This window comes from Tupaia chinensis, unplaced genomic scaffold (assembly GCF_000334495.1).
Source record: "Tupaia chinensis unplaced genomic scaffold, TupChi_1.0 Scaffold000028_1, whole genome shotgun sequence".
Lineage (NCBI taxonomy): Eukaryota > Metazoa > Chordata > Mammalia > Scandentia > Tupaiidae > Tupaia > Tupaia belangeri.
The window spans coordinates 3543847-3567128 of record NW_006159458.1 but is presented as its reverse complement, the minus strand read 5'-3'; the positions used below and the strand labels follow the sequence as shown (position 1 = coordinate 3567128).

Genomic DNA, 23282 nt, shown 5'->3' with positions numbered 1-23282 from the left:
ATGCGCTCGCCAGACAGAGAGAGACAGAGAGATAGGAAGCGAGAAATCACCCCCCGGGGGGATGGCCACGCTGCAATCCCTTCTCCTCCCTTCTCCTCTTGGGATCTTGGGCGTGCACGCACACGCGCCCGGCGTGAGTTTAAGCCACCGGGTCCAGGACTCAAACCCCGGTGAACTACGTGGGAGTCCAGCGACATAGCCATTACGCTAACTGCTGGTCCCCCAATAGTGGGCTTTTCACACTGGGTGGGAGGAGAGGTGAAGCTGTATCGGGGCCCCTCGCAGACCGTACTGTCAGAATTTCCCCCCTTGCGCCAGCACCACCTCAAATGTCAGGGCTCACCCACTATTCTCGTCCCTTCAACCTAACCTTTCGGGGGCTTTGGAGGGGAATTTTGCCATTTCTGCCAGGCCTCTCTAAAGCATGCTGTGAACCCAGGCTTTATAGGGTGTTGAAAATGCCCCAAAGGTGTTCTTTATGTCCAATAATTGTAACTTAAATGTCTCTTGAGTGAGGCTAAAAAGCAAGTGAAAATGATGTAAACATAAAATTTCACATAGCACATTCATTGTCTGGTGAGATGATAGATGCAAGAAGCAAGATTAAAATAGAAATAAATAGGTTGAAATCACTTTGTAAACTGTATGGTTCTGCAAATGAATGCGCTAATCTCTAGCAATAAAGAAAGCTGTCAAATAATCTAGGGCGAAATCAGGATAATCGTTAAGTAATTGACAGCTGTTAGCGATTCAATAGATGCTGGGAATTCAACAGTAACCAAGGCAGAAAGGTCCTCTCACGGAGTTCTTTGGACTAAGGGGAGAGAGACAATAAGTAAACAAAAGTGTTGAAAAAAATAACATAAAAATGGCTTCAAAAAGAGCTTTGATCGTCCTGGCTAAAGGAGCAGAGGAAATGGAGACGGTCATCCCCGTAAATGCTGAGACGAGCTGGGATTAAGGTCACTGTTGCTGGCCTGGCTGGAAAAGACCCGGTGCAGTGTAGTCGTGATGTTGTCATTTGTCCTGATGCCAGTCTTTTTTTGTTTTTTTGTTTTTTCTTTTTTTTGGAGAGGTTTTTGCTATAGGGCGCGTGTGCTTGCTAGAAAGAGAGAGACAGAGAGACAGAAAGCAAGAAATCACCCCTCAGGAGGGATGGCCACACTGCAATCCCTTCTCCTCCTTTCTCCTCTCTCGGGATCTTGGGCACGCACGCACATGCGCCCCGTGTGAGTTTAAGCCACTGGGTACGGGACTTGACTATGGTCGACTACGTAGGAGTCCAGCGACATAGCCATTACGCTAACTGCTAGTCCTCTGATGCCAGTCTTGAAAATACAAAAAAGAGGGACCTTATGACATGGTGGTTCTACCACGAGATAATCTGGGTGCACAGAATTTATCCGAGTCTGCTGCCATGAAAGAGATCCTGAAGGAGCAGGAAAAGCGGAAGGGCCTTATAGCCGCCATCTGTGCAGGTCCTACTGCCCTGTTGGCTCATGAAATAGACTTTGGAAGCAAAGTTAAAACACACCCACTTGCTAAAGACAAAACGATGAATGGAAGTCATTACAGCTACTCTGAGAATCGTGTGGAAAAGGATGGTCTGATTCTTACACGCCATGGTCCTGGGACCAGCTTCGAATTTGCTCTCGCAATTGTTGAGGCACTGAGCGGCAAGGAGGTGGCCGACTAAGTGAAGGTTCTACTTGTTCTTAAAGATTCAAGCAGGCGAATGTGCCCGTGAGTTAGAGGAACAGACCATTTGTGATCCATTCTAACTGCATTCGCATTAATCAAGTGGCTGGCTAATGCGCCCCTAAGTTGTCATTGCTGCTTGTGTAGTCGTGAGGTCTCAACTGCCCACAGATCACTCAGCCTATGAGTTGTGTCTGCACATTTCTGAACCTTGTTTGCAGAATAAACAGAGCATTTAGCGAAAAAAAAAAAAAAAAAGATAGATTAACTTATCCCAAGAGATATCACTGTTGGGACCCTGGTCCAATTCTCTTTATACAAGTGACTAGTTAAATAATTTTATGTTTTGTATTTCATCTTAAAGCTTTCCGTTTAAATTCAGAGCCACATTAGCAAATATACTTTACATTTTTCCCTATAACATGCTGTTTGATTTGGACAATACTGAGTAACCCTCAAGAATCATTGAAGCCCTGGGACCAGCAGATGGTGAAGTAGTTATGTTGCTGGACTCCCGTGTAGTTGATTGCGATTTGAGTCTCAGACCTGGTGATTTAAAACTCACGCCAGGCATGTGTGTATGTGTATGTGTGTGTGTGCATGTGTGCCCAAAATCCCGAGAGGAGAATGGAGGAAAAGGAATCGCGGTATGGCCATTCTCCTTGGGGAGGGTGATTTCTTGCTTTCTTTCTCTCTGTCTTTCTCTGTTTCTCTGGCAAGTGCACATGCCCTGTAGCAAATATCTTAAAAAAAACACAAACAAACAAAAAAAAAACACTCCCTGAAGCTCTAAGTAACCACCACTAATTCAGATTTAAAGAGAATATGAGAAAATCCTTGAACAAAGAGAAAGCCAAGATATAGATAACTTCAAGGTATGAGATTTTGTGACATTGGTTTCTAATCCTAAGACTGTACTTATCCTAAAACCTATATTATCTTAAACTCAGAGTTTCTTGGGTTTTTGAAGGTATGAATTTTTTCACTATTTTCTTACCAACCCCAGCACTCAACAATTACCTCTTCACTGTGCTTTCTGTTACATTTATTTTTTGCATAATGTTGTTAATTTTCTCCATCCAGCCTAAGTGGTCATCTCCAAGTTCTTTCACTTGCTGACCCATCATTGCATTCCAGTAGTTTAGCTTGAGAAACACGTGCTCCTGACTCCTGCAGAATTATTGTTATGATCAGCTTTAAGATAGAAAATGGGGAAGACCTCACACAGCCCCAAACTCTCTTCTTTTGAATGGCAAATTAGTCTGTTTATTCATTTCTGTCACCAAAACGGACTAGGCGGGTACGTGGGCCTCAAGAAAAAAACTTTGGACATTTATTTGATATTCATTTTAACAGATCTTTTAAAAGAATATTTTATATTAGTAAAAAAAAAAAAAAAAGTAGATGTATTTTTACTCTGTGGCTTGAGTCTCAGACCTGACAGCTTGAAAAACACGCTGGGCACATGTGCGTGCATTTCTAAAATCCCAAGGGAAGAATGGAGGAGAAGGGATTGCATTGTGGGCCATCCTCTCCAGAGCATGATTTCTCACTTTCCTCCTTCTTCTATCTCTCTCTCTGGCAAGCATAAGCACCCTATAGCAAAAGGTTTTAATTTTTTTTTTTATTTAAAGATATATTCTGAATTTTCCTGCATGGAATGAATGTTAAAGGTTCGGGTAGTGGTACAGTGGTGATATAGCTGGGCCCACATGAGAAAGGTCCTAGGTTTGTGTCTCAGAACTTCCCTGGGTACTCTGGACATGCACGCCTGACTGTCATCCAGGCTGGCTGAGATTGCAGGAGAATGGAGGCATGAGGACCCTGTTGAGGGGGTGCCTGTTTCTTTCTCTCTCTCTCGTGAAAAAAATAAATGAACAATTTAAAAATGTGTATTTGTGTATGTGTGTATATATATATATATATATGTGTGTGTGTGTGTGTGTGTGTATACACACACATATATATATATATATATATACACACACACATCAGAATAGTGGTTGCAATTTGTTGAGAAAAGGTGTACAGCAGGGAAACAGGCCACAAAGACTTAACAATATACTTTTTAAAAATATATTTACTTAATTTTGTTATTAGATTTTACTTGACAGAGAGACAGAGAGAGAGAAAGAGAAAGTTAGAAAGAAACCCACCAGGTCTGGGACTCGATCCACGATTGGCCATGTGGGAGGGAGTCTAGCGCCCTAACCCACCATGCCACCCGCCAGCTCCCTTAACAGTATTCTGTTAATGATAATTCTGATAGTTTCCATATAATCATCTGAGAGTGTTGAGATATATGTTAATTCCAGGCTCCAAAGAAAAGTTTGCACAGAGAACCTGGGGCTCCGCCTGTATCTCTAGAAACGTCCTTACTCTTACTCTTCATTTTGCTGGAACATGTTGATAGTTACCTATGCACGTGAGTGCTTTCTGCTCCAAGACAGGTAAGATTTTAAATCCTCCAGGCGTTCCCTATGTTCTCTGCTAAATTTTATTTACTCCCCCACAAAACATTATTAAATACTCTCTTCCATGCGTCAAAGCTTACAGTTCAGCGACGCTCTCCTCTGAAAACCGCAGAGATGTGGACTCTTGAGCATCCTCATGAACAGTATCTGTTTCTTGCTTATCCTGTTCCCTCTGTCTGTCCTGGTCATGCTCAGCTTCCAGCTCCAGCTTATTCTGATAAAGATGACAAAGACAGCAAAATAGAAGGGTTATTGGGAGATGGTGGTTCCTCCAGCCCTACGCAATCCCCCTTCTCTGGGTACAATTTCATGGCTCTCTAAGTCTGGAGCCTGCTAATGCTTTTTTTTTTTTTTCTTAAGAAGATTTTTGCCTTAGGCCACTTGTGCTTGCCAGGGGGAGAGAGAGAGAAAGAGAGAGAGAGAGAGAGATACAGTGAGAGGGAAAGTGAGAAATCAATCACTTCCCAGGGGGATGGCCATGCCACAATGCTTTCTTTTCCATGCTCTTCCTAGGATCTTGAACATACACGTACAAGTACCCAGTGTGATTTTCAAGCCACCAGGCCCAGGACTCAAACCTCAGTCGGCCATGTGGGGTCCAGAAATGTAACTGCTACACCATCTGTTGGCCCCTCTAATGCATTTTTAAGGTGAGCAGACATGCTCTTCTGCTGAGTTTACAGAGGAAGGCTAGGGCAGAGACAGGGAAATAGCACTGTCCACTTGCAGAGCACCTTTCAGGGCTGCCTAGTCATAGAATTTCAACTGACCAGAGACTCTCAAACTCTACTCAAATAAGTTGATGGCTCTGGTCTCTTCAAAAAAAAAAAACTGTCATGGCAAAGAAAAGGTGGTGGGACTGTCTATATGAAGAGAGCGTAAAGAGAGGTAGCAACCAAATGCATTGCAAAGATCTTGATTGGGTGCTGCTTTAAAAATATGGGGGAGGGGGTGTAGTTAAGAATGGCTCAGTGGGAAAACATGATGCCCTGCATGGCAAGCTCTCATGGGAAGGACCTAGGTTTGCACTAGAACCTTGAATATGCCAGATATGTGCACGCTTGTGGTCCTGGGTTGGCTGAGGCTAGAATAGGGGTAGGGAGAGCAGGGATAATCACATCCAGACCCTGCTGAAGGTCTGTCTCTCTCTGTCTCTTTATCTCTCTGTCTATCTCTGTTGCTCATGGAAGAAAGGGATAATACAAACTTTGAAAAAAGAACATGGCTATCAAGCTAGCTTGGTGGCATATGGTAATGCGCTACTGGATGAGGCTGGATCCCTACAGAGGTTGTGCGTTCAGTTTCTGGATCCTACTGTGCATAGAGGGCATGTGTGCCTAGTGATCCTTGCTGACTGGGAAGGCTTGGGGTGGTCACAGTGTGAGACCCTGCTGAGGGTGCTTCTCCTCCACCCTCTCACTCTCATAGAATAACTAAACTTTAAAAATATAGGGACCAGCAGTTAGCATAATGGATATGTCGTTCAACTCCCATGTAGCCAACCGCAGTTCAAGTCCCGGACTCAGTGGCTTAAACTCACACTGGGTGCGTGTGTGTGTGTGCCCAAGATCCTGGGAGGAGAATGGAGAGAACAGATTCAGGCATCGCCATCCCCCCTGGGGGGCGGTGATTTCTCGCTTTCTGCCTCTCTGTCTCTCTCCGTTTTCCTGGCAAGCACATGCATCCTATAGCTAAAACCTCTCCAAAAAAAAAAAAAAAAAGAAAAGAAAAAGAAAGAAAGAAGAAAAAAGATATATATATAGCAGAGCCAGCAGGTGGTATAGTGGTTATAGCACTGGACTTCCACATGGTCAACGACAGTTTGAGTCCCAGATCTGGTGGTACTCTCTCTCACACTGTGCGTGCATGCCCTAAATCCCAGGTGGAGGATGGAGAAGGGATTGTGGCATGGCCATTCCCACAGTGGGGGTGTTTCCTCACTTTCCCTCTCACTGTCTCTCCAGTTTTCTCCAACAAGCACATGTGCCCTGTGGCAAAACAAAACAAAACAAACAAAAAAAAAAAACAAAAAAACATTTGAAAAAAATTATATATTTAGCTATAAAGAACATTGGGGAAAAATCAGAAATTAGAATATTGAGAGAACTAAGAATACTAGATTATATTATGTAATTATTGCTAATTTTCCTAGCTGTAATAACATAATTTTGTAGAAGAAAGTCATTATTTTTAGAGACACTTTCCAAAATAAGCAAGGATAAGTATCATACTGTCTTTGACCTATTTTAAATGCTTGAAAAATTCCACCTATTGGGACCAGCAAATGGTGTTACTATTGCATCATTGGACTCCCATGTAGTTGGCCGTGGTTCAAGTCCCGGACCCAGCAGCTTAAAACTCACACCGGGCACGTGTGCATGTGTGCCCAAGATTCCGAGAGGAGAATGGAGGAGAAGGGATTGCAGTCTGGCCATCCCCCTGGGGAGGTGGTTTCTCGCTTGTTGTCTCTCTGTCTTTCCTGCGAGCACATGTGCCCTATAGCAAAAACTTCTCTTCAAAAATAATAATATTAATAATAATAATCCACCTATTTATACACTAAAGATAAAGCTGGGGCTGGCAGGTGGTGTGGTGGTTAAAGGCACTGGACTCCCACATGGCAGACCGCGGATCAAGTCCTGGATCTGGTAGTGCTTTCTCTCCCTCTCTCTCATCAAATTGAAAAATAATTATAATAAATAAATAATTCTTTTAAAAAAAGATAAAGCCAATGTGACAAAGGATAACAATATTAAACATCTAGGTATGGGAATGTGGTTGATCAATGTAATACTTATACATTCTCTCTTTAAATTTTGTCATGCCGGAGCCAGCAGGTGGCCTAGTGATTAAGGGCATTAGATTCCCGCATGGCCAATCGCAGTTTGAGTCCTGGACCTGGTGGCTTGCTTTCTCATTTTCTCTCTCTCTCTCTCTCTCAGCTCTATCTTTTACTTTCTCCCTCTCTGGTAAAATTAAAATAAATAAATAAAGTTAAATAAAAGTAATTCTTTAAAAAATATTTTTTGCCATGCCTAAGATTTTGGGAAAAAGCCTACATGAGTTCAACCAACAAAAATGATTTATTTGTTTATTCTTTGCCTTGCTCTAGAAAAACATTTGAGGCATTTTCTGGTATTTCAATTCTATGCATGCAAAAATTGGCAATAATTTATCTTTGGATATGTCTCTTCTTTAGTAACTCTATTGTGAACTATTTCTTCTGTAATTTGAAGAAGTTTGATCAGAAATTCTTGTTGGGGCTGGCAGGTGGCATGGTGGCTAAGGATACTGGACTTCCACATGGCAGACCATGGTTCAAGTCCTGGACCTGACGGCTTGCTTTGTCACTTTCTCTCTCTTTATCTCTCTCTGTCCCTTGTACCTCAAATTTAAAAAGTAAATGAATAAAGTTAAACAAAATAATTCTTTTTTAAAAAAAAGAAATTTTTGTGTTTAAGCAAAGCCATTTTTAAACCAAAAGGAGAAAAGTTTAGAGTAGGGAAAACAGATAAGTTTCTTATTGAAGTATCTATAGAAATAATACATGTAACACTTCACAAATTGTTTCAATTATTTTTGTTCATTCTCATGAAACACTTAAGGAGAGTAAAGGCAAGTATTGAAATTCTCTAGGCCATTCATATGTAGTGATTTATCTAAGGTTATTATACTATAGTGGATTAAATAGTAACTCCCAAAAGATTTGCCTATGTCATAATATTGGGACTCTGTGAATATTATTTTATTTAGAAAGATTATCTTTGGAGATGTAATTAAGTTAAAAATCTCAAGATACAATCCTCTTCAATTACATGGATGTAATTGGGTCTTAAATCCAATGACAAATATCCTAGTAAGAGACAGAAGAAGAAAAGACAGATACAGAGGAGAGGGCCACATGAATATGGAGATAGAGTTTTGCAGCCAGTCATGGAGGCATGGACCCTCCAGAAGGAAGAATTCTTCCCCTGGAGAGTGGTTTAAGGGCAGAACAGATTAATTTTATTGGCAGATTATTTGAGATCAGGTGGCAATTTTACATACTGTGATTTGCTTCAGTGTGAAAAATGTCACAGTTATTTCATTATTCCCAAGTATAAAAATAACATATAATGTGTATGCACACACACACATACAGGAAAGTTAGTGAGTCCCCAAGCATCCAGTGCAGTAATGACATATCCTGCCTGCCCCCTGGTTTCAAGTCCTCCCCGCACCTGTTGTGAGGAAACCTTCAGATTTCTTACTACTTTGAGATACGAGATGTGAAGTTCTTCTCTTTACCCAATGTGAGCTGTGTGTCCCTTACCCATCTTTTGTTGTCCATCTCATGGAGGAGGTCAGTTTGAGGGTTTTCAGAGAAAACGTCATCAGTTGATCTGTTCAAGATGTGGTCCGTTTTGGTAATTTTCCTTAGCAAACTGTAAGCCACACAATCAAACAGAGGCTGTTATTGTGCCTTAGGGAGAACACAGTTGTTTCTAGCCCCAAGGAACTCCTGCTGTCTGGTACTGAGTTTACTCCATGGATAATGCCCTACATCGTACATGATACAAAATAGGGAGGGAGGGGCTGGGTAGGTATTTGCTGACTGAATTTATAAATTATTTAACAATGATATCCCAACTCCAAAGTTATTACAACTATGAGTTTATGTACATGTAAGTGTGTGTGCAAAATAAGTAATCAAGTAAGGAAATAGCCTTTAAAAAAAAAATAGAGTTAAAGGTCTGTCCCCATAGCCTAGTGGTTAAGGGCACTGGATCCCACATGGCTGACCAGGATTAGAATCCCAGTCCCAGAGGGTTGAAAAAACATGCTGGACATGTGTATGTGCATGCCCTAAATCCTGATAGGATGTAGAAATAGGGGAGAAGGGATTCTGACATGACCATGCTCCATTGGAAGGTGTGTACTCTCTCCTCTGTCTTTCTCTGGCCAAGTATACACAACTTCTGGCAATTACAAAAATTAAAATTAAAAAATAGAGCTTGCAGGGCCAGCAGGTTGTGTTAAGGTGTTAGTTAAGGTGGCTGCATACCCACATGGCCGACTGCAGTCTGAGTCCCAAACCTGGGGGCTTGAAAATCATACTGGGCATGTGTGCATGCATGCACAAAATTCTTAGAGAGGAATGGAAGCTTAAAACTCATGCTGGGTGCATGTTCATGTGTGTCCAGAATCCCAAGAGGATAATGGAGGAGAAGGGACTGTGACATGGCTCTGCCCGCAGGTGTGATTTCTTGCCTTCTGTCTGTCTGTCTGTCTGTCTGTCTCTCTCTCTCTCTCTCTCTCTCTCTGCCTCTCTGTCGAGTGCATGTACCCTATAGTAAATTTTTTAAAAAAGCTTTTTCTAGTCTTAAAGGTTGATACCCATTGACTTGTATTAGAACTCACTTTTATCATGCACTAGTAAATGTATTTATATATTTATATGACCATTTGTACTCCTTCTACTCTAGAAAGTATTTCACATGACTCATATCTTTAGTAAATGACAATAATAAAACCATGAAATGATCACCATATTTTCTCAAATTATTCTCCATGGTGTCTGCGTAGTTATGATCATAGGCCTCTTTAGTGTCTCATATTAGGCCTATTATACTAAGTATTTATGAGATCAAAATTAGATTAATGTGGGGCAGAATAGCAACTCAGACCCTGAATTTGGATATCTCATTGTTTACATCCCAATGGCCCAGACAGAGCTCCAGAGAAGACCACCAGTACTACTCCTACAAGCTCAGCCCTGACTTACTTCCTCCTTGCACCTTCAGTTGCTCTAGGGGTTTGGAGAAAGTCATTGTTTTTCTCAGTCATCTCTTGTTCCTTTCCAACTGTCTTCATCTGCAGAGACTCCATACCATTTTGATATGTGGGTGGGAAAGCCATTTCAGCACTGCAAGGACAATGACAGTAAGAGAGATTTCAGGCAGGGTTGGCAACTGCATCTTCTCTACTGATACCATTTCTTTCTCAGGGAGTTTGGCCCTAACTCTGCTTCTTCCAAGCTGGCTCTCCATTATTAGGGACCCCAAAGCAAGCGCTTAGATTGCTCTGCTTAAATACGTATGGGAAGATCTTGTATGTGACTATCCCCAAGGACACACATCATGGGAGGGTGTGTGAGCCTGTAAATGTTCATTTGAAGCCTTTGACTAGGGATATTGTTAAAGAGCATATGATAGCCAGCCTGGGGGTATAGAAATTGTAATGTTTAGGTGTAGAAATTGTAATGTTTATAACCTCTCTTTGATTACATAGTAATTATATGTACATTGTAAAAATAGAAGAAGATAAGAAAATAAAATCACCAGTGATAATCTCAGAGATCTCCAGAGTTGCTATTTTATAAATATTTTTGTATATTTATTTATTTTAAAAATGGATACTTGTACTGGAGAAACTCTGGGAGACATTGTGGCAGGCAAAAACTTCTTAAGTAAATCCCCCAGAGCACAGTCAGTAATCCCAAAAATAGACAATGGGATTACATAAGATTAAGACGTTTCTGCATGGCAAAAGACACAGTAATTAGTGTGAATCAACAGCCCTCAAAATGGGAAAAGATTTTGTAAACTATGTGTCAGAAAAGAGACTGATAACCAGAATACACAAGGAACTCAGGCAGCTGTCCTGAAAAAAGATGATCAACCCTATTAAAAGATGGGAGAGGGACCATCAGTGGATGTAATGTCTATGTCACTGGACTCCCATGTAGTCGACCACAGTTCGAGTCCCAGACCCCGTGCCTTAAACTCACACCAGGCATGTGTGCGTGCATGCCCAGCCAGGATCACAGGAGGAGAATGGAGGAGAAGGGATTGCGGCATGGTCATCCCCACTGGGGGGGTGATTTCTCACTTTCTGTCTCTCTATCTCTGTCTTTCTGGCCAGTGCACACGCCCTATAGCAAAAATAACCTCTCCAAAAAATAAAGAAAGAAAGAAAGAAAGAAAGATGGGAGAATGAGTTGAAAAATCCACTTTCTAAGGATGACATACGAATAGCAAAAAGACATGAAAAAATGCTCCACATCCCTCATTGTAAGGGATATACAGATCAAAACCACAATGAGATACCAACTAACCCCAGTTAGAATGACTAAGATTAAAATATATATATATATATGATATGTACTGGCATGGGTGTGGTGAAAGGTGAAATCTCTTACATTGCTGGTGGGAATGTAAGTTGGTCCAGCCACTATGGAGAGCAATTTGGAGATTCCTCAAAGATCTACAAATACAACTACCATATGATCCAGTAATCCTACTCTCTGGTATCTACCCAAAGGACAGAAAAATCCTTAGTCATAAAAGTGCTTGCACATCGATGTTTATTGTGGCATTATTCACAATTGTTAAGACATGGAACCAACCCAAATGCCCATGACCAGATGAATGTCTTGAAAAAAGTGTGGCACATATACTCTGTGGAATACTACTCGGACATAAAAAACAAGACCCTGGCCTTTGACAGAAAGTGGACGAATATGGAAGATTTACTACTGAGTGAAGCAAGCCAGGGTATGAGAGAGACATTGTATATCTCTACTTAATATATACTGATTGTCCATATTCTATGACCCAAACTGAATGACTAAAGGATATAGAAGCATAGTAAATGGTTGTGAATAACAGATACGGTATGGGAAGAGGGAGGGTGAAGGAGTAGAGTCTGAGGAAGGACATTAAAGAGAAAAATAGAGAGCCAAGGCATTTATGGGACAAAGAAATGGGTTGTTATCTGCTGAGGGATAACCTTACAGTATTGCCAACTGGACCCATGCGAAATGTACACATATTGGAACTTTCACTTTGCAAGCTAAGTAACATAATTGAATGTATAAAAGAAATTGAAATAATAATAAAGAAATAAGAGAACAAAGAACCCAAAAAAATATTTTTAAAATTAATACTTGTTCTGCTCTTTTTCCATTGTTGACAAAATTATTTCCAACTGTTCACCAGAATAAATAATTTTATAATTAAGGGACCAGCAAGTGGCGTAGTGGTTAAGATGTTGGACACTCCCACATGGCTGACCATGATTTGAGTCCCGACCTGGTAACTTGCTTTCTCACTTTCCCTTTCTCTCTCTCTGTGTCTCTCTCTGGTCAAATTAAAATAAATACATAATAAATTTAAAAATTTTTAAAAGAAGTTTGAAGAAAATAAAAATCATATGATAATTAATATCCTCACTTAGTAATTTTCAGTGCACTCTGATTACTTAGGATACTTCATTAGAAGTGGGATTACTGACTCAAAGTGTATGTATACAGATTTTTAAAAATTTATTATTATTATTTTAAGTTTGCTCTAGAGCATGTGTGCTTGGCAGAGAGAGGGAGAGCAAGAGAGAGAGAGAAAGAGAACAAGGGAAAGTGAGAAAGCGAGCCCCCAGATTGAGGACTGAAGCCATAGTTAGCCATGTGGGAGTCTAGCCCCTTAACTGCCATGCTACTTGGTTGCCCCTATATACAGATTTTTAAGGATTTAGGAACATATTTCCAAATTGCTTTTCTAAAGGTTCAACCAGTATACATCACTGCCATCTGTGTGTGAAAATGGGAACCTTCCTTCCAACCTGAGAGGCAAGTGTCATCTGGAAAACAGAAAGTGAATTGTTATGGAACTTAAGTAATGCAGAAATAAAGGGGAAAGGCTCATATGAAAAGCAATAGGGAAAAAATAGGTGTGAAACAATGCCACATAATTATCAGAAATTATTAGGTTGTCAGGAAACTCATGATGTATTTTTCCATGCAAAAATTCTTTACTGACTTTCCTGATGAAGGATTGTTGTACCCAGCACCAAAGAGGAGGACACCTTCTCCTCTGTTATCACTTAATTGAGTGATTAACAGTAGGCTGGCCTAGAGCTGGAGCCTGAGAGACAGAATCCCTGAGGGACAGAGGGGATGGCTGGCTAACAGAAAGAAAAACAGTAAGAGGGGTTTTCCTGGAAGGGTGTTAGGGTTTGGATAATGGTTTGTCCCCTGAAGGTTCATGTTTTGGGATTTGATCCTAGTGGCTAGTAATTGGATCATGGAGGACTGACCTCATGAATGGATGAATGCTGTTTTGTGAGAGACTGAGTTCTAGCTCTCATTAGAATGGGCTAGTTCTTGCAAGAGCAGGTTGTTATAAAAGAGAGCTGCCTGCAACTCTGTCTCTGTCTCTGCACGTGCCCACCATCTTCTCTGCTTCTGTCACCTATGATGTGACATAGAACAGCCTCAAGCCAGTTGCAAGCCTTTGAACTTTCCAGCTACCAAAATCCTGAGTCAAGTAAACTTCTATTCTTTATAACTCACCCAGTCTCAGGTGTATTATTAACACAATAATGGGTTAATATTGCAAGAATAAGAAAGGGGGAAGAAGGACTATGGAGGAGGTACTGTGAACCACAGGAATAGGAACATGTAGGCACCTCATATCCTGTTTCGTCATTCTGTGGCAAAATGGAGCTTTGTCCTTGACCAGAGTAATGATCCACAGTGGATGTGGTGCAAAAGGGGCCTTTGTGAAAGAGAAGTATCAGGAAAGGGCTGAATCATTTGATGCGAGGCAGTATCATCTTTTTCTTTTTTTTTTTTCCAGGAAAGGAGAAAAGTTTATGTTTCAATTTTAAAAAACAAACAAAACCATTTTAACAAATTGCTGAACCTGTTAACAGTTCAAAAGAAAACAATATTCTTAAATCTGGAAAACAAAGCATGAAAGAAAATCAGTAATGTTTCAGTCAACAGTCATAAAATTCTATTTCACCAGTTCAGTCTCATGTAATTAATCTCTCTTCTGTTGAATTTGCAGTGTTACTGTGGTCTGATCTGTCCATTTAAATCCTAGAAGTTAACATTCAGTGTTCTTATTAATATTTCTGGGCTTGTCCCTAACATTAAGTTGGTCATTTTCTTGGTTGCTTTTTGTTTTCATATTTTTAACTGTCTGTCTTAGTTGACCTGGTATAGCATCCCTTCAGAACTTTTTGAAGAACTGGTTTGGTGTTGGTAAATTCTTACAGGTTTTGTTTATCTGAAAATGTTTTTGTCTTTTCTTACCATATGAGGATAATCTTGCTGGGTATAGTATTCTTGCTCAAAATTGTGTTTCATTTAACACTTTGAATATATTTCCCATTCTTTCCTTGCTCGCATTGTTTCCGATGAGAGGTCTGATGTTAGCCTGATGGGATAACCTTTATAAGTAACCTGACATTTCTCTCTTGCCAGTTTTATTTTATTTTATTTTTTGAGAATGATTTTATTTTAACTTTATTATTATTATTATTATTTTCCAATTTGACCAGAGAGAGAGAGACAGAGAGAAAGGAAGTCACTAGGTCCAGGACTTAAACCACAGTTGGCCATGTCCAGTGCCTTTAACCATCATGCCATCTGCTGGCCCCACCTCTTGCCAATTTTAATATCTTGTCTTTTTCTGTGGTTTTGGCCAATCTGGCTATGATGTGCCTTGGAGAAGATCTTCTTGGGTTGATTTTATTGTAAGTCCTTTGTATTTCTTGGATCTGGATATTCAAATGCCTCCCTAGGTTTGGAAAGTTTTCTTCCAGGATTTCATGGAATACATTATCAATGCCCTTATTAGTTTCTTCACCTTCTGGGATACCGAATATCTGGATGTTTGGGCATTTAATGGTATCTAGTATTTCCCATATATTATGCTAATTTTTAAAATTATTTTCTCAGTATTTTTGGTGATTTTTTTCTAGGTCAGAGGTTTTGTCTTCAACATCTGAAATTCGATGTTTTGCATGATCTAATCTGCTTTTAATACTTTCAAGGAACTTTTTAAAATTTTTTTATTTATTCATTCATTTATTTTAATTTGATCAGAAAGAAACACACAGAGGGGGAGGGGCAGTGAGAAAGCAAGCTGCCAGGTCCAGAACTCGAACCATGGTCGGCCACGTGGGAGTGTCCAGACCCTTAACCACCACGCCACCTGCTGGTCCCTTCAAGGAACGTTTTGATTTCCTGTATTACAGCCTCCATCTCTTATAGCTCTGTTTGATTCTTTTTCATGGTATGTATTTCTTCTTTCAAATTGTGGAAGAACTTCCTTATCTCCTATAACTCATTGTCTCTTTTCTTTTGCACCTTCTGGAGTTCATTGTCTCTCATCTCTTGCATCTTGTTTAGTTTTGTCACTATTAATATTCTGAATTCTTTATCAGACATTTCCTTGAGTTTCATTGTACTGTCTGTGGATGATGAAGGGTTGTTCTTTTCCCTTTGGGGAGAGACATTTTCTTGGTTTGTCATATTCCTTGTGCCTCTACAGTTGTTTCTGATCATCTGATTGATAGTGTGTTTCTTTCTAATTTCTTGGAGTTAATTCTGTGTGTTCAGAGGTGTGTGGGAGGAGGTGATTTTCAATCTCTCTGCAGTTCTGTTTCCCTGATGCTCATCAGCAGCCTGCAGGGTTTTTTTGTTTTGTTTTGTTTTTTGAGAGGTTTTTGCTATAGGGCGCGTGTGCTCTTCAGAAAGACAGAGACAGAGAGGCAGAAAGTGAGAAATCACCCCCTGGGGGGATGGCCACACTGCAATCCCTTCTCCTCCATCTTCCTCTCGGGATCTTGGGCACGCACGCACACGCGCCTGGCGTGAATTTAAGCCACCAGGTCCGGGACTCGAACCGTGGTTGACTACATGGGAGTCCAGCAACATAGCCATTATGCTAACTGCTGGTCCCAGTAGTCTGTCCTTTTGACTTTGGAGCTATTACAAAGGCCTCACAGTTCTTAGGAAATAGGTGCACCTGGGCTGAGCTGTGGGGTTTCAATTGAGAGTTCAGAGGCATGTGGGAGGAGATGAGCTGCACTATCTCTGCAGCTCCATTCTTTTCCCTGCTGCTCATTCTACGTTTTCTCTTCTCTGAATTTTGGTCATTTGGTGGTGTATATATATTCACCTTTGGCTAATTGGTTGGAGAAGGTTTCTGCAAGTGTAAGATCATGTGCTTCCCCTTTACTATAATGTACTACTGTGTTTTGCAACATGGTATCCACAGAAAGAGATTTTTGAGTTCAGATTTATAAAGGAATTTCTACCTTTGGGAAGCAGGTTCAGTAAGGATTGAGAATTTCTATGACTCTAAAAGTATTCAGATGCTTGGCTACTGTGTAGCTAGGCTTATCTAGACACTAGGTGTGTATTGGTTGAACAGCAGAGTGAGAACTAAGGTAAAGAAAAAGGAAACAAAAGAAAACAAAGGAAACTGAAAAGAAAACAAAGGAAACAGAAAAGAAAACAAAGGGGAAGGCACAACACAAAAACAACCAAAAAAGACAAAAAAAATTGTTTTTTTCTAAAGCAAAGAAGTGAAAACCATGCAGGGAGCTGCAGCAGATGTAGCACACCTCAGATGTAAATGACTTCTGAAATTAGCAAGAGGAAGGAAAGGTCAGAGAAGTGTTTTAAACATTAAAAGAAAAGAAAAAATCTAAAGAGAGAGGGACAGAGACAGCGAGAGGTTGGTCTACCTGTCTGCGTTTTGAAATCTAGAAGATTTAGAGTAGATATTTTTCAGTTGCTTTGGTCCCTGAACACGGCAAGGCACAGCTCAGATGTCAGCGCCATACTCTTTATCTTTGAGTATGACCTTCAGGAAGGTTACTTGGCCTATTCCATTTCATCATAGTTCCTGTCTGGACAGTCTTGTCTGTTTCCTGAAAGTGTTAAGTGTTACTCAGGCAATTCCAAACTCTGAAAGATGAATGGACATTGAGACCTGTCTTATTTAGTGTCTTTCTTGTCCAAAAATTGGAAATAATAATAAAATGTCCTTATTTCTGTAGCTGTCTGTCATCTCAATGGCTTTTGCAGCAGTGAGTTTAAAGAAAACCTGGCTCTCTCAACTCAGGTACTTACATGAACTCTGCCTCCACACCTTTCCCCACATTTTAAATAGCAATTAGAATCCTAGTGACATCTTCTGTCTGTGCAGCCCCTCAAGGATTACAAAGTGCTTTTCACATATTTTCAAATTCAGTTCCCACGACAACATGACGAAGAAGATATTGTCCCCACTTTATGCGTGTGTTAACTGAGGCTCTGGAAGATGGTGTGATTTACTTACAGTCATATAGTTAACTAGTCAGGCGGAATCAGAGCTTCCATGTCTTCATAGCTGCTAAGGGCTTTCTTTTCCCCACTCCCCACGTCCAGACTTTCTGTGATGATGCAAATGTTCTGACACTGTTCAATAGGACTATCGCCACTAGCCATGTACGTCTACTAAGCCCTCGGGATGGCGCTAGTATAACTGAGGAATTAAATTTATAGTACCTTGTCCTCAGTGACTACCATATTGGACAACTCAGAATATTCTAGAGCAGAAGTCAGCACACTGTGGCCCACAGGCTAATTCCAGCTTGCCACCTGTTTCTGTAAATATCATTTGATTGGAACACAGCCACGCCCAGGCCTTTATGTATTGTCTGTGACCACTTTTGCACTGCAATGAGAGCTAACTGGTTGCCACAGAGACCATTTGGCCTACAAAGGCTACAGTATTTTCTATCTTGCCTTTTTTTAGGAAAAGGTTGCCAACTCTTGTTCCAGACTATCACATCTTTGAGTTAGAGTTTGAATTTAGAAAAGTTGGGTTGAGGTTAAATTCTTTTCTTTCTTTCTTTCTTTTTTTTTTTTTTTTTAGAGAGAGACTTTTGCTATAGGATACATGCACTCGTTGGAGAGACAGAAAATGAAAAATCACACCACACACCCCCCACACCCCCGCCGGAAATGGCAATGCTGCAACCCCTTCTCTTCCATTCCCTTCTTGGGATTTTGGGCACACACATGTACATGTACCAGGTGTAAGTTTTAAGCCACTGGGTCCAGGACTTGAACTGTGGTTTACTATGTGGGAATTTAGTGATATAACCATTATGCCATCTGCTGGTCCCAGGTTGATGGGACCTCCTCACTTTCTTCATTCTGTAGAATGGAGCTAATATTTGTATTACTGATATTATTAGAGTCCTGAAGAGCAAACTGAACAATTCTAATTGTGCTTAATACAGTGTCAAGTGACAGCAGACAGTTGCCAATGTTATCTATCTTTAAAAATAAAAGCAGAGCCAACAGGTAGTGTAGTGGATAGGGCACTGGTCTCCCACATGGTGGACTATGGTTTGAGACCTGGGCCCAGCAGCTTGAAACTCACCAGGTGCGTATGTGTGCATGCCCCAAACCCAAGAGGAGACTGGAGGAGAAGGAATATCAGCATAGCCATCCTCCCTGGGGGGGGTGGGGTGTGTGTTGTCTCACTTCTCTTGCTGTCTCTTTATGTCTCTCTGATGAGCACATGCATCCTATAGTAAAAATCTCTCCTAAAATAAATAAATATAAAAGCAGTAGAAATGGAAACATTTCATTTCTTTTTTAAAAATAGATCTTATCTTAATGTGAATATTTTAAAATGTATTATGAATTTCATCAAATATAACCATTTAGAATTGTTTTTACTATATCATTGATTACAACTACTGTTATAAACAGGTAAGTATAGGGGCTGGCAAGTGGCATGGTGGTTAAAGGAACTGGACTCTCACATGACTGACCCCAGTTCAAGTTCTGGACCTGGCAGCTTGCTCTCTCTCTCTCTCTCTTTCTCTCTCTCTCTCCAGTCAAAATAAATAATTCTTTTTTTAAAAGTAAGTATATAGACATTATTTTGAATGTTCCGTGACTAATTGGCAGAATTTTAAGAGTTAGACTGTTGTGAATATTGGCATTTTTAGGAATATACAGCATAGTTAATGGGACAAACTTCTTACCCAAAATTCTTACTTTTTAAAAAAATTTCTGTAGGGTACATGCACTCATCAGAGACAGAAAGAGAAAAGGGGAAAGTGAGACAGCATCTCCCAGGGGGAATGGCCACACCGCAATCCCTTCTCCATTCTCCTTGGACCAGCAGGTCTATGACTTGAACCGTGCAGTGGCCATGTGGGATCTAGCAGCCTTAACTACGAAATCACTAGCTGTCCCCCAAAGACCCATTTTTATCCCTCTTATTCTCTCATTAGTAGGCAACCTTATGCAAGCAAAACTATCAGAACCTTGGGTCCATGTCTATAAAGCAAAGACATTATAACCTGTCCGGCCTACCTCACAGAATTCTCGCACAGATCAGCGGTCCAGTAAACATTAAATATTTTTTGACAAATATAAGGTGCCATATAATGACAGTTACTTACAGGCAAGTCAGTGAAGTTAACCACCAAAGTAATATTCATGCCTGCAACTAAAGGCTTTTAAACAAAGCAGCTTATAAAGTAGTCAGTTAAGCAAATGAAGACAACATTATGCACATTAGGTTCCCAGCCTACTCTACTGCGTCTAATCTTTGAAATGACTTAATTTATATTAAGAGAAAAAAATATGAGTTAAGATATTTGTTAGTGTTTAGAGGAACCAGCAGTTGGCTTAATGGATATGTTGCTGGACTCCCCTATAGTCAACTATGGTTCGAATCCTGGACCCAGTGACTTAAATGCACTCTGGGCGCGTGTGCATGAGTGCCCAAGATCCTGAGAGGAGAAAGGAGGAGAAGGGACTGCAATGTGGCCATTCCCCCCTGGGGAGTGATTTCTTGCTTTCTGTCTCTCTGCCTCTCTTTGTCTTTCTGGCGAGGGCACACGCCCTATAGCAAAATCCTCTAAAAAAAAAAAAAGAAGATATTTGTTAGTGTCTATACAAATAAGCTGCAACCACTGATTTAAAAATAGGAGGGGCTCCCCCCATCCAGAGTGCATTCTTTAAACAGGGTTATTTTTTAAAAGAATTTCATACAAATAGAATATATACCTTGGGGCCAGAGGATGGCATAATGGTTATGTCGCTGGACTCCCATGTAGTCAACTGCGGTTCAAGTCCCAGACTCAGTGGCTTAAAACTCACGCCAGGCATGTGTGCATGCATGCCCAAAGTTCCAAGAAGAGAATAGAGGAGAAGGGATTGTGGCATGGCCATCCCCCTTGGGAAGGTGATTTCTCATTTTCTGTCTTCTGTCTCTCCAGTGAGCATATGCACCCTATAGCAAAAATCTCTCAAAAAAAAAATAATAACAATATATACCTTAACACAAGCGAGGAAGGGATATTATACATTACATAGAACATTCAGATGATTCAGCCGAGTTACCCCTCCAATCAAATACTTTTTCTTATTATAAATGCTGCATTCAGTTCAGTACATACCAACAATGACACAGCTTTGACACTTAGAAGTGTGAGGCACACGTGACTGTTTCCAAAGGGATACGTGATGCAGCCTTAATTTTGGACGAGCTGAACTGACCAAATTATTGTCTGCTTTTCAACGTTTCAACTAACCATTCCATGGCCTCATCGAGCCCAGTGCCTTTGGTTGCTGATGTTTTGAATATTTGCCATTTTCAGTCCTTAAAGGCAGGTAATTCGAGTGGATTTGCCATCTCTGAGGGAGCCATAGCCTGTTTCATGTCCTGCTTATTTGCAGACACCACCAAAATGGCTTTCCTCAGCTCTTCTTTCTCCAACATGGCAACTAACTCTGGCCAATTCAGTCTCGCTCACAGCTGACTACTACATAAATGACTGCATCTGTATTTGAATAATAACATCTCTAGTATAGCCTGGAATTTATCTGTCCTCCTAAATCCCAGACTTGAAATTTAAGGTGTTTATTTTTTTAGACGTTTTTGCTATAGGGCGCATGCCGTCACCAGAGAGAGTGACAGAAAGTGAGAAATCACCCCCCAAGGGAAATGGCCACACTGCAATCCTTTCTCCTTCACTCTCCTCTCGGGATCTTGGGCACACACGCACACGTGCCCGGTGTGAGGTTAAACCACCGCGTCCAAGACTCGGACTGCGGTCGGCTACCTGGAAGTCCAGCGACATAGCCATTATGCTAACTGCTGGTCCTGGAATTTAAGGTTTTTAATATGTCACTGTCTCTACATTAAATCCAATAGTAGGAATAGTAGTAATGACTTCTCCAATCTGTTATCTATACAAAATTGTGTTTTTTTCATGATCCATCTAATCCCCAAATTAAGATCCTCATTTCCCTAGTTCCAAACAGACTGGGAAAAATACTTGAGAAAAAGCCAATTTTCCCTTGCCGGTCCTGAGAAAGAGGCCCCGGACTCTGCAGTCTCCAGTTCAAGTCTGGGCACTGCCACCTCCGCTCTCCTTGACTGCACCTGTGCCCGGAGGCAGTTTCCTCACCAGCCAGGTCAGCCTGCAAGTTCTACATGGGACTCAGATGGGGGTAGGGTAGGACTAATTCATTTCTTTAAGTTCAAGTAACACTGTAGTGATAATAATGCTTGCACATGTGTAGCACTTTCAGTTAACAAAGCACTTTCAAATAAGTTGTTTGATCCTCATAACACCATGAGGTCAATTGGCCAAGGCAGATCTTATTATCTCTACTTTTTTTTAGATGAGGAAACTGAGACTCAAAGATGACCTGATTTGCCCAAAGTATTACTGCTAAAATATAATAGAATCAAAAAATAAAACTTGGGAACCAGCAGTTAGCGTAATGGCTATGTCGCTGGACTCCCACGTAGTCGACCGTGGTTCGCGTCCCGGACCCGGTGGCTTAAAACTCACGCCGGGCGCGTGTGCGTGCATGCCCAAGATCCCGAGAGGAGAATGGAGGAGAAGGGATTGCGGCGTGACCATCCCCTCTGGGGGGTGATTTCTCGCTTTCTGTCTCTATGTCTCTCTCTGTCTGTCTGGCGAGCGCACGCGCCCTATAGCGAAAAAACCTCTCTAAAAAATAAATAAATAAAAATAAATAAAACTTCAAATTCTGACTACCAGTTTTGCAGTTATCCCATGTAAAATATATAAAATTAGTGTCAAATATGTTTTCATGGGTTGTTACCTTACCTCAAAAACAGTCCATCTTCTGAAGCAAACTTTGGATTAGTTACCCAGTGTCCGTAGATCCTCACTGCTCAACAGATGGTCTGAGACCAGCAGCAGCGTCACCTGGAAGCTTGATAAACCTGCAGAATCTCTGGCCCTAGGCCAAGCTCTCTGAATGAGCATCTGCCATTTAACAAGCTCCCACATGGATCACACACGTAGGAAAGTTTGGAGGCAATCATACGTTAGACCTTTTAAACGAAGGTCTCTCTTCTCCTCCCATAGACCTTATTTTTTTTATCCTTTGTAGATTTACACCACTGGCCTCCAGGAGTGTTTGACAACACTGGATGGGATCCAGCCTCCTTCCTCCACACAAAAAAAACCTTTAAATTATATATCTGGAGAAGCATAAATTTGAGTCAAAAGGAGCAAATCAATTCTGTTAAAGGACAGCTGACGAAATCTCTAAGTTATGTTTTGGGGGAATTTTCTCAAGGTCCAATCACTCACATTACCTTCTTTAGTCCCTGTTAACTGGACAACTTAGGATCTCAAAAATGTACCAAAGTCATAGTTGTAATGATCAGGGATTTGATGTCACCACAGACTCCTGGCAAGGTCATAATGAGATGATATGGCTGTAAAATAGTATATACCTGGTAATATCTTTGCTCTTTCCAATTTGGCAATCACAAACACCTCAGAATTCAATGGGGTAGACTAGCAGCAGTCCTGTTTTTCTGGAAAGTTCTGCTGATGCCAGAGCCTCCTTTCCCTGGCACCAAAGGCCAAGTGGAGGCCATTGATGAGTGGTGCACACTTAGGCAGGTAGGTTTGCAGTTGGACTTTCCCTCTCTGACATTCTACTTGGAATGTGGCACGTGCAACCCTCAACCACCTCTGACAAGATTCTTGGTATATGCAGTGCTCTCTGGCCTTCTCTCTAATTCGTCCCTCCAGCCTGCCTCCCAGCCTCCTTGCTTCTCTTGCCAATTCTTCCAAATGAAATCTTTCTTCCACCTCAGCCTCTGCCCACCCATCTGAAGGCCTCTGACATGGTGTTCCAGATGCTCTTCTGCCCTCAGCTGCTTCTGCCAGGCCTGTTCTTTTCATCTGTTGCCTGAAGAGATTCTCCAGCTTTCTCACAGGGGCTCAAAGACCTTCTAGGACTTCTTCCACTCATATCACCCAGCAGGA

The 23282-nt window shown here is 41.1% G+C and overlaps 2 protein-coding genes and 1 pseudogene across 6 annotated transcripts in view; 1 reads left to right on the top strand and 2 right to left on the bottom strand.

Moving 5' to 3' along the window:
• The window catches only part of SMCO2 (single-pass membrane protein with coiled-coil domains 2), a 42152-nt gene extending 19208 nt beyond the window's left edge, over positions 1–22944 (bottom strand). For 2 of the 5 annotated variants that reach the window (XM_006140262.2, XM_006140265.2), the window contains exons 1-5: positions 22742–22943; positions 9937–10077; positions 8485–8596; positions 4253–4386; positions 2719–2868 (exon numbers count right to left, since the gene is read on the bottom strand). In XM_006140262.2, coding sequence (XP_006140324.1) covers positions 2719–2868; positions 4253–4386; positions 8485–8596; positions 9937–10070 — 530 coding nt within the window. In that variant the 5' untranslated portion in view covers positions 10071–10077; positions 22742–22943. Of the gene's footprint in view, positions 1–2718; positions 2869–4252; positions 4387–8484; positions 8597–9936; positions 10078–22103; positions 22185–22600; positions 22676–22741 lie in introns of those variants that run through there. The other 3 variants (XM_006140263.2, XM_006140264.2, XM_006140266.2) reach the window with 3 other exon arrangements.
• On the top strand, positions 939–1696 carry LOC102474007 (protein/nucleic acid deglycase DJ-1). Its single transcript, XM_014587110.1, has 2 exons — positions 939–1042; positions 1333–1696. Exons 1-2 carry the CDS (start codon positions 939–941, stop codon positions 1694–1696), a joined length of 468 nt encoding a protein of 155 aa, XP_014442596.1.
• Positions 20522–23282, bottom strand: part of LOC102481183 (ADP-ribosylation factor-like protein 1 pseudogene) — a 5653-nt pseudogene continuing 2892 nt past the window's right edge.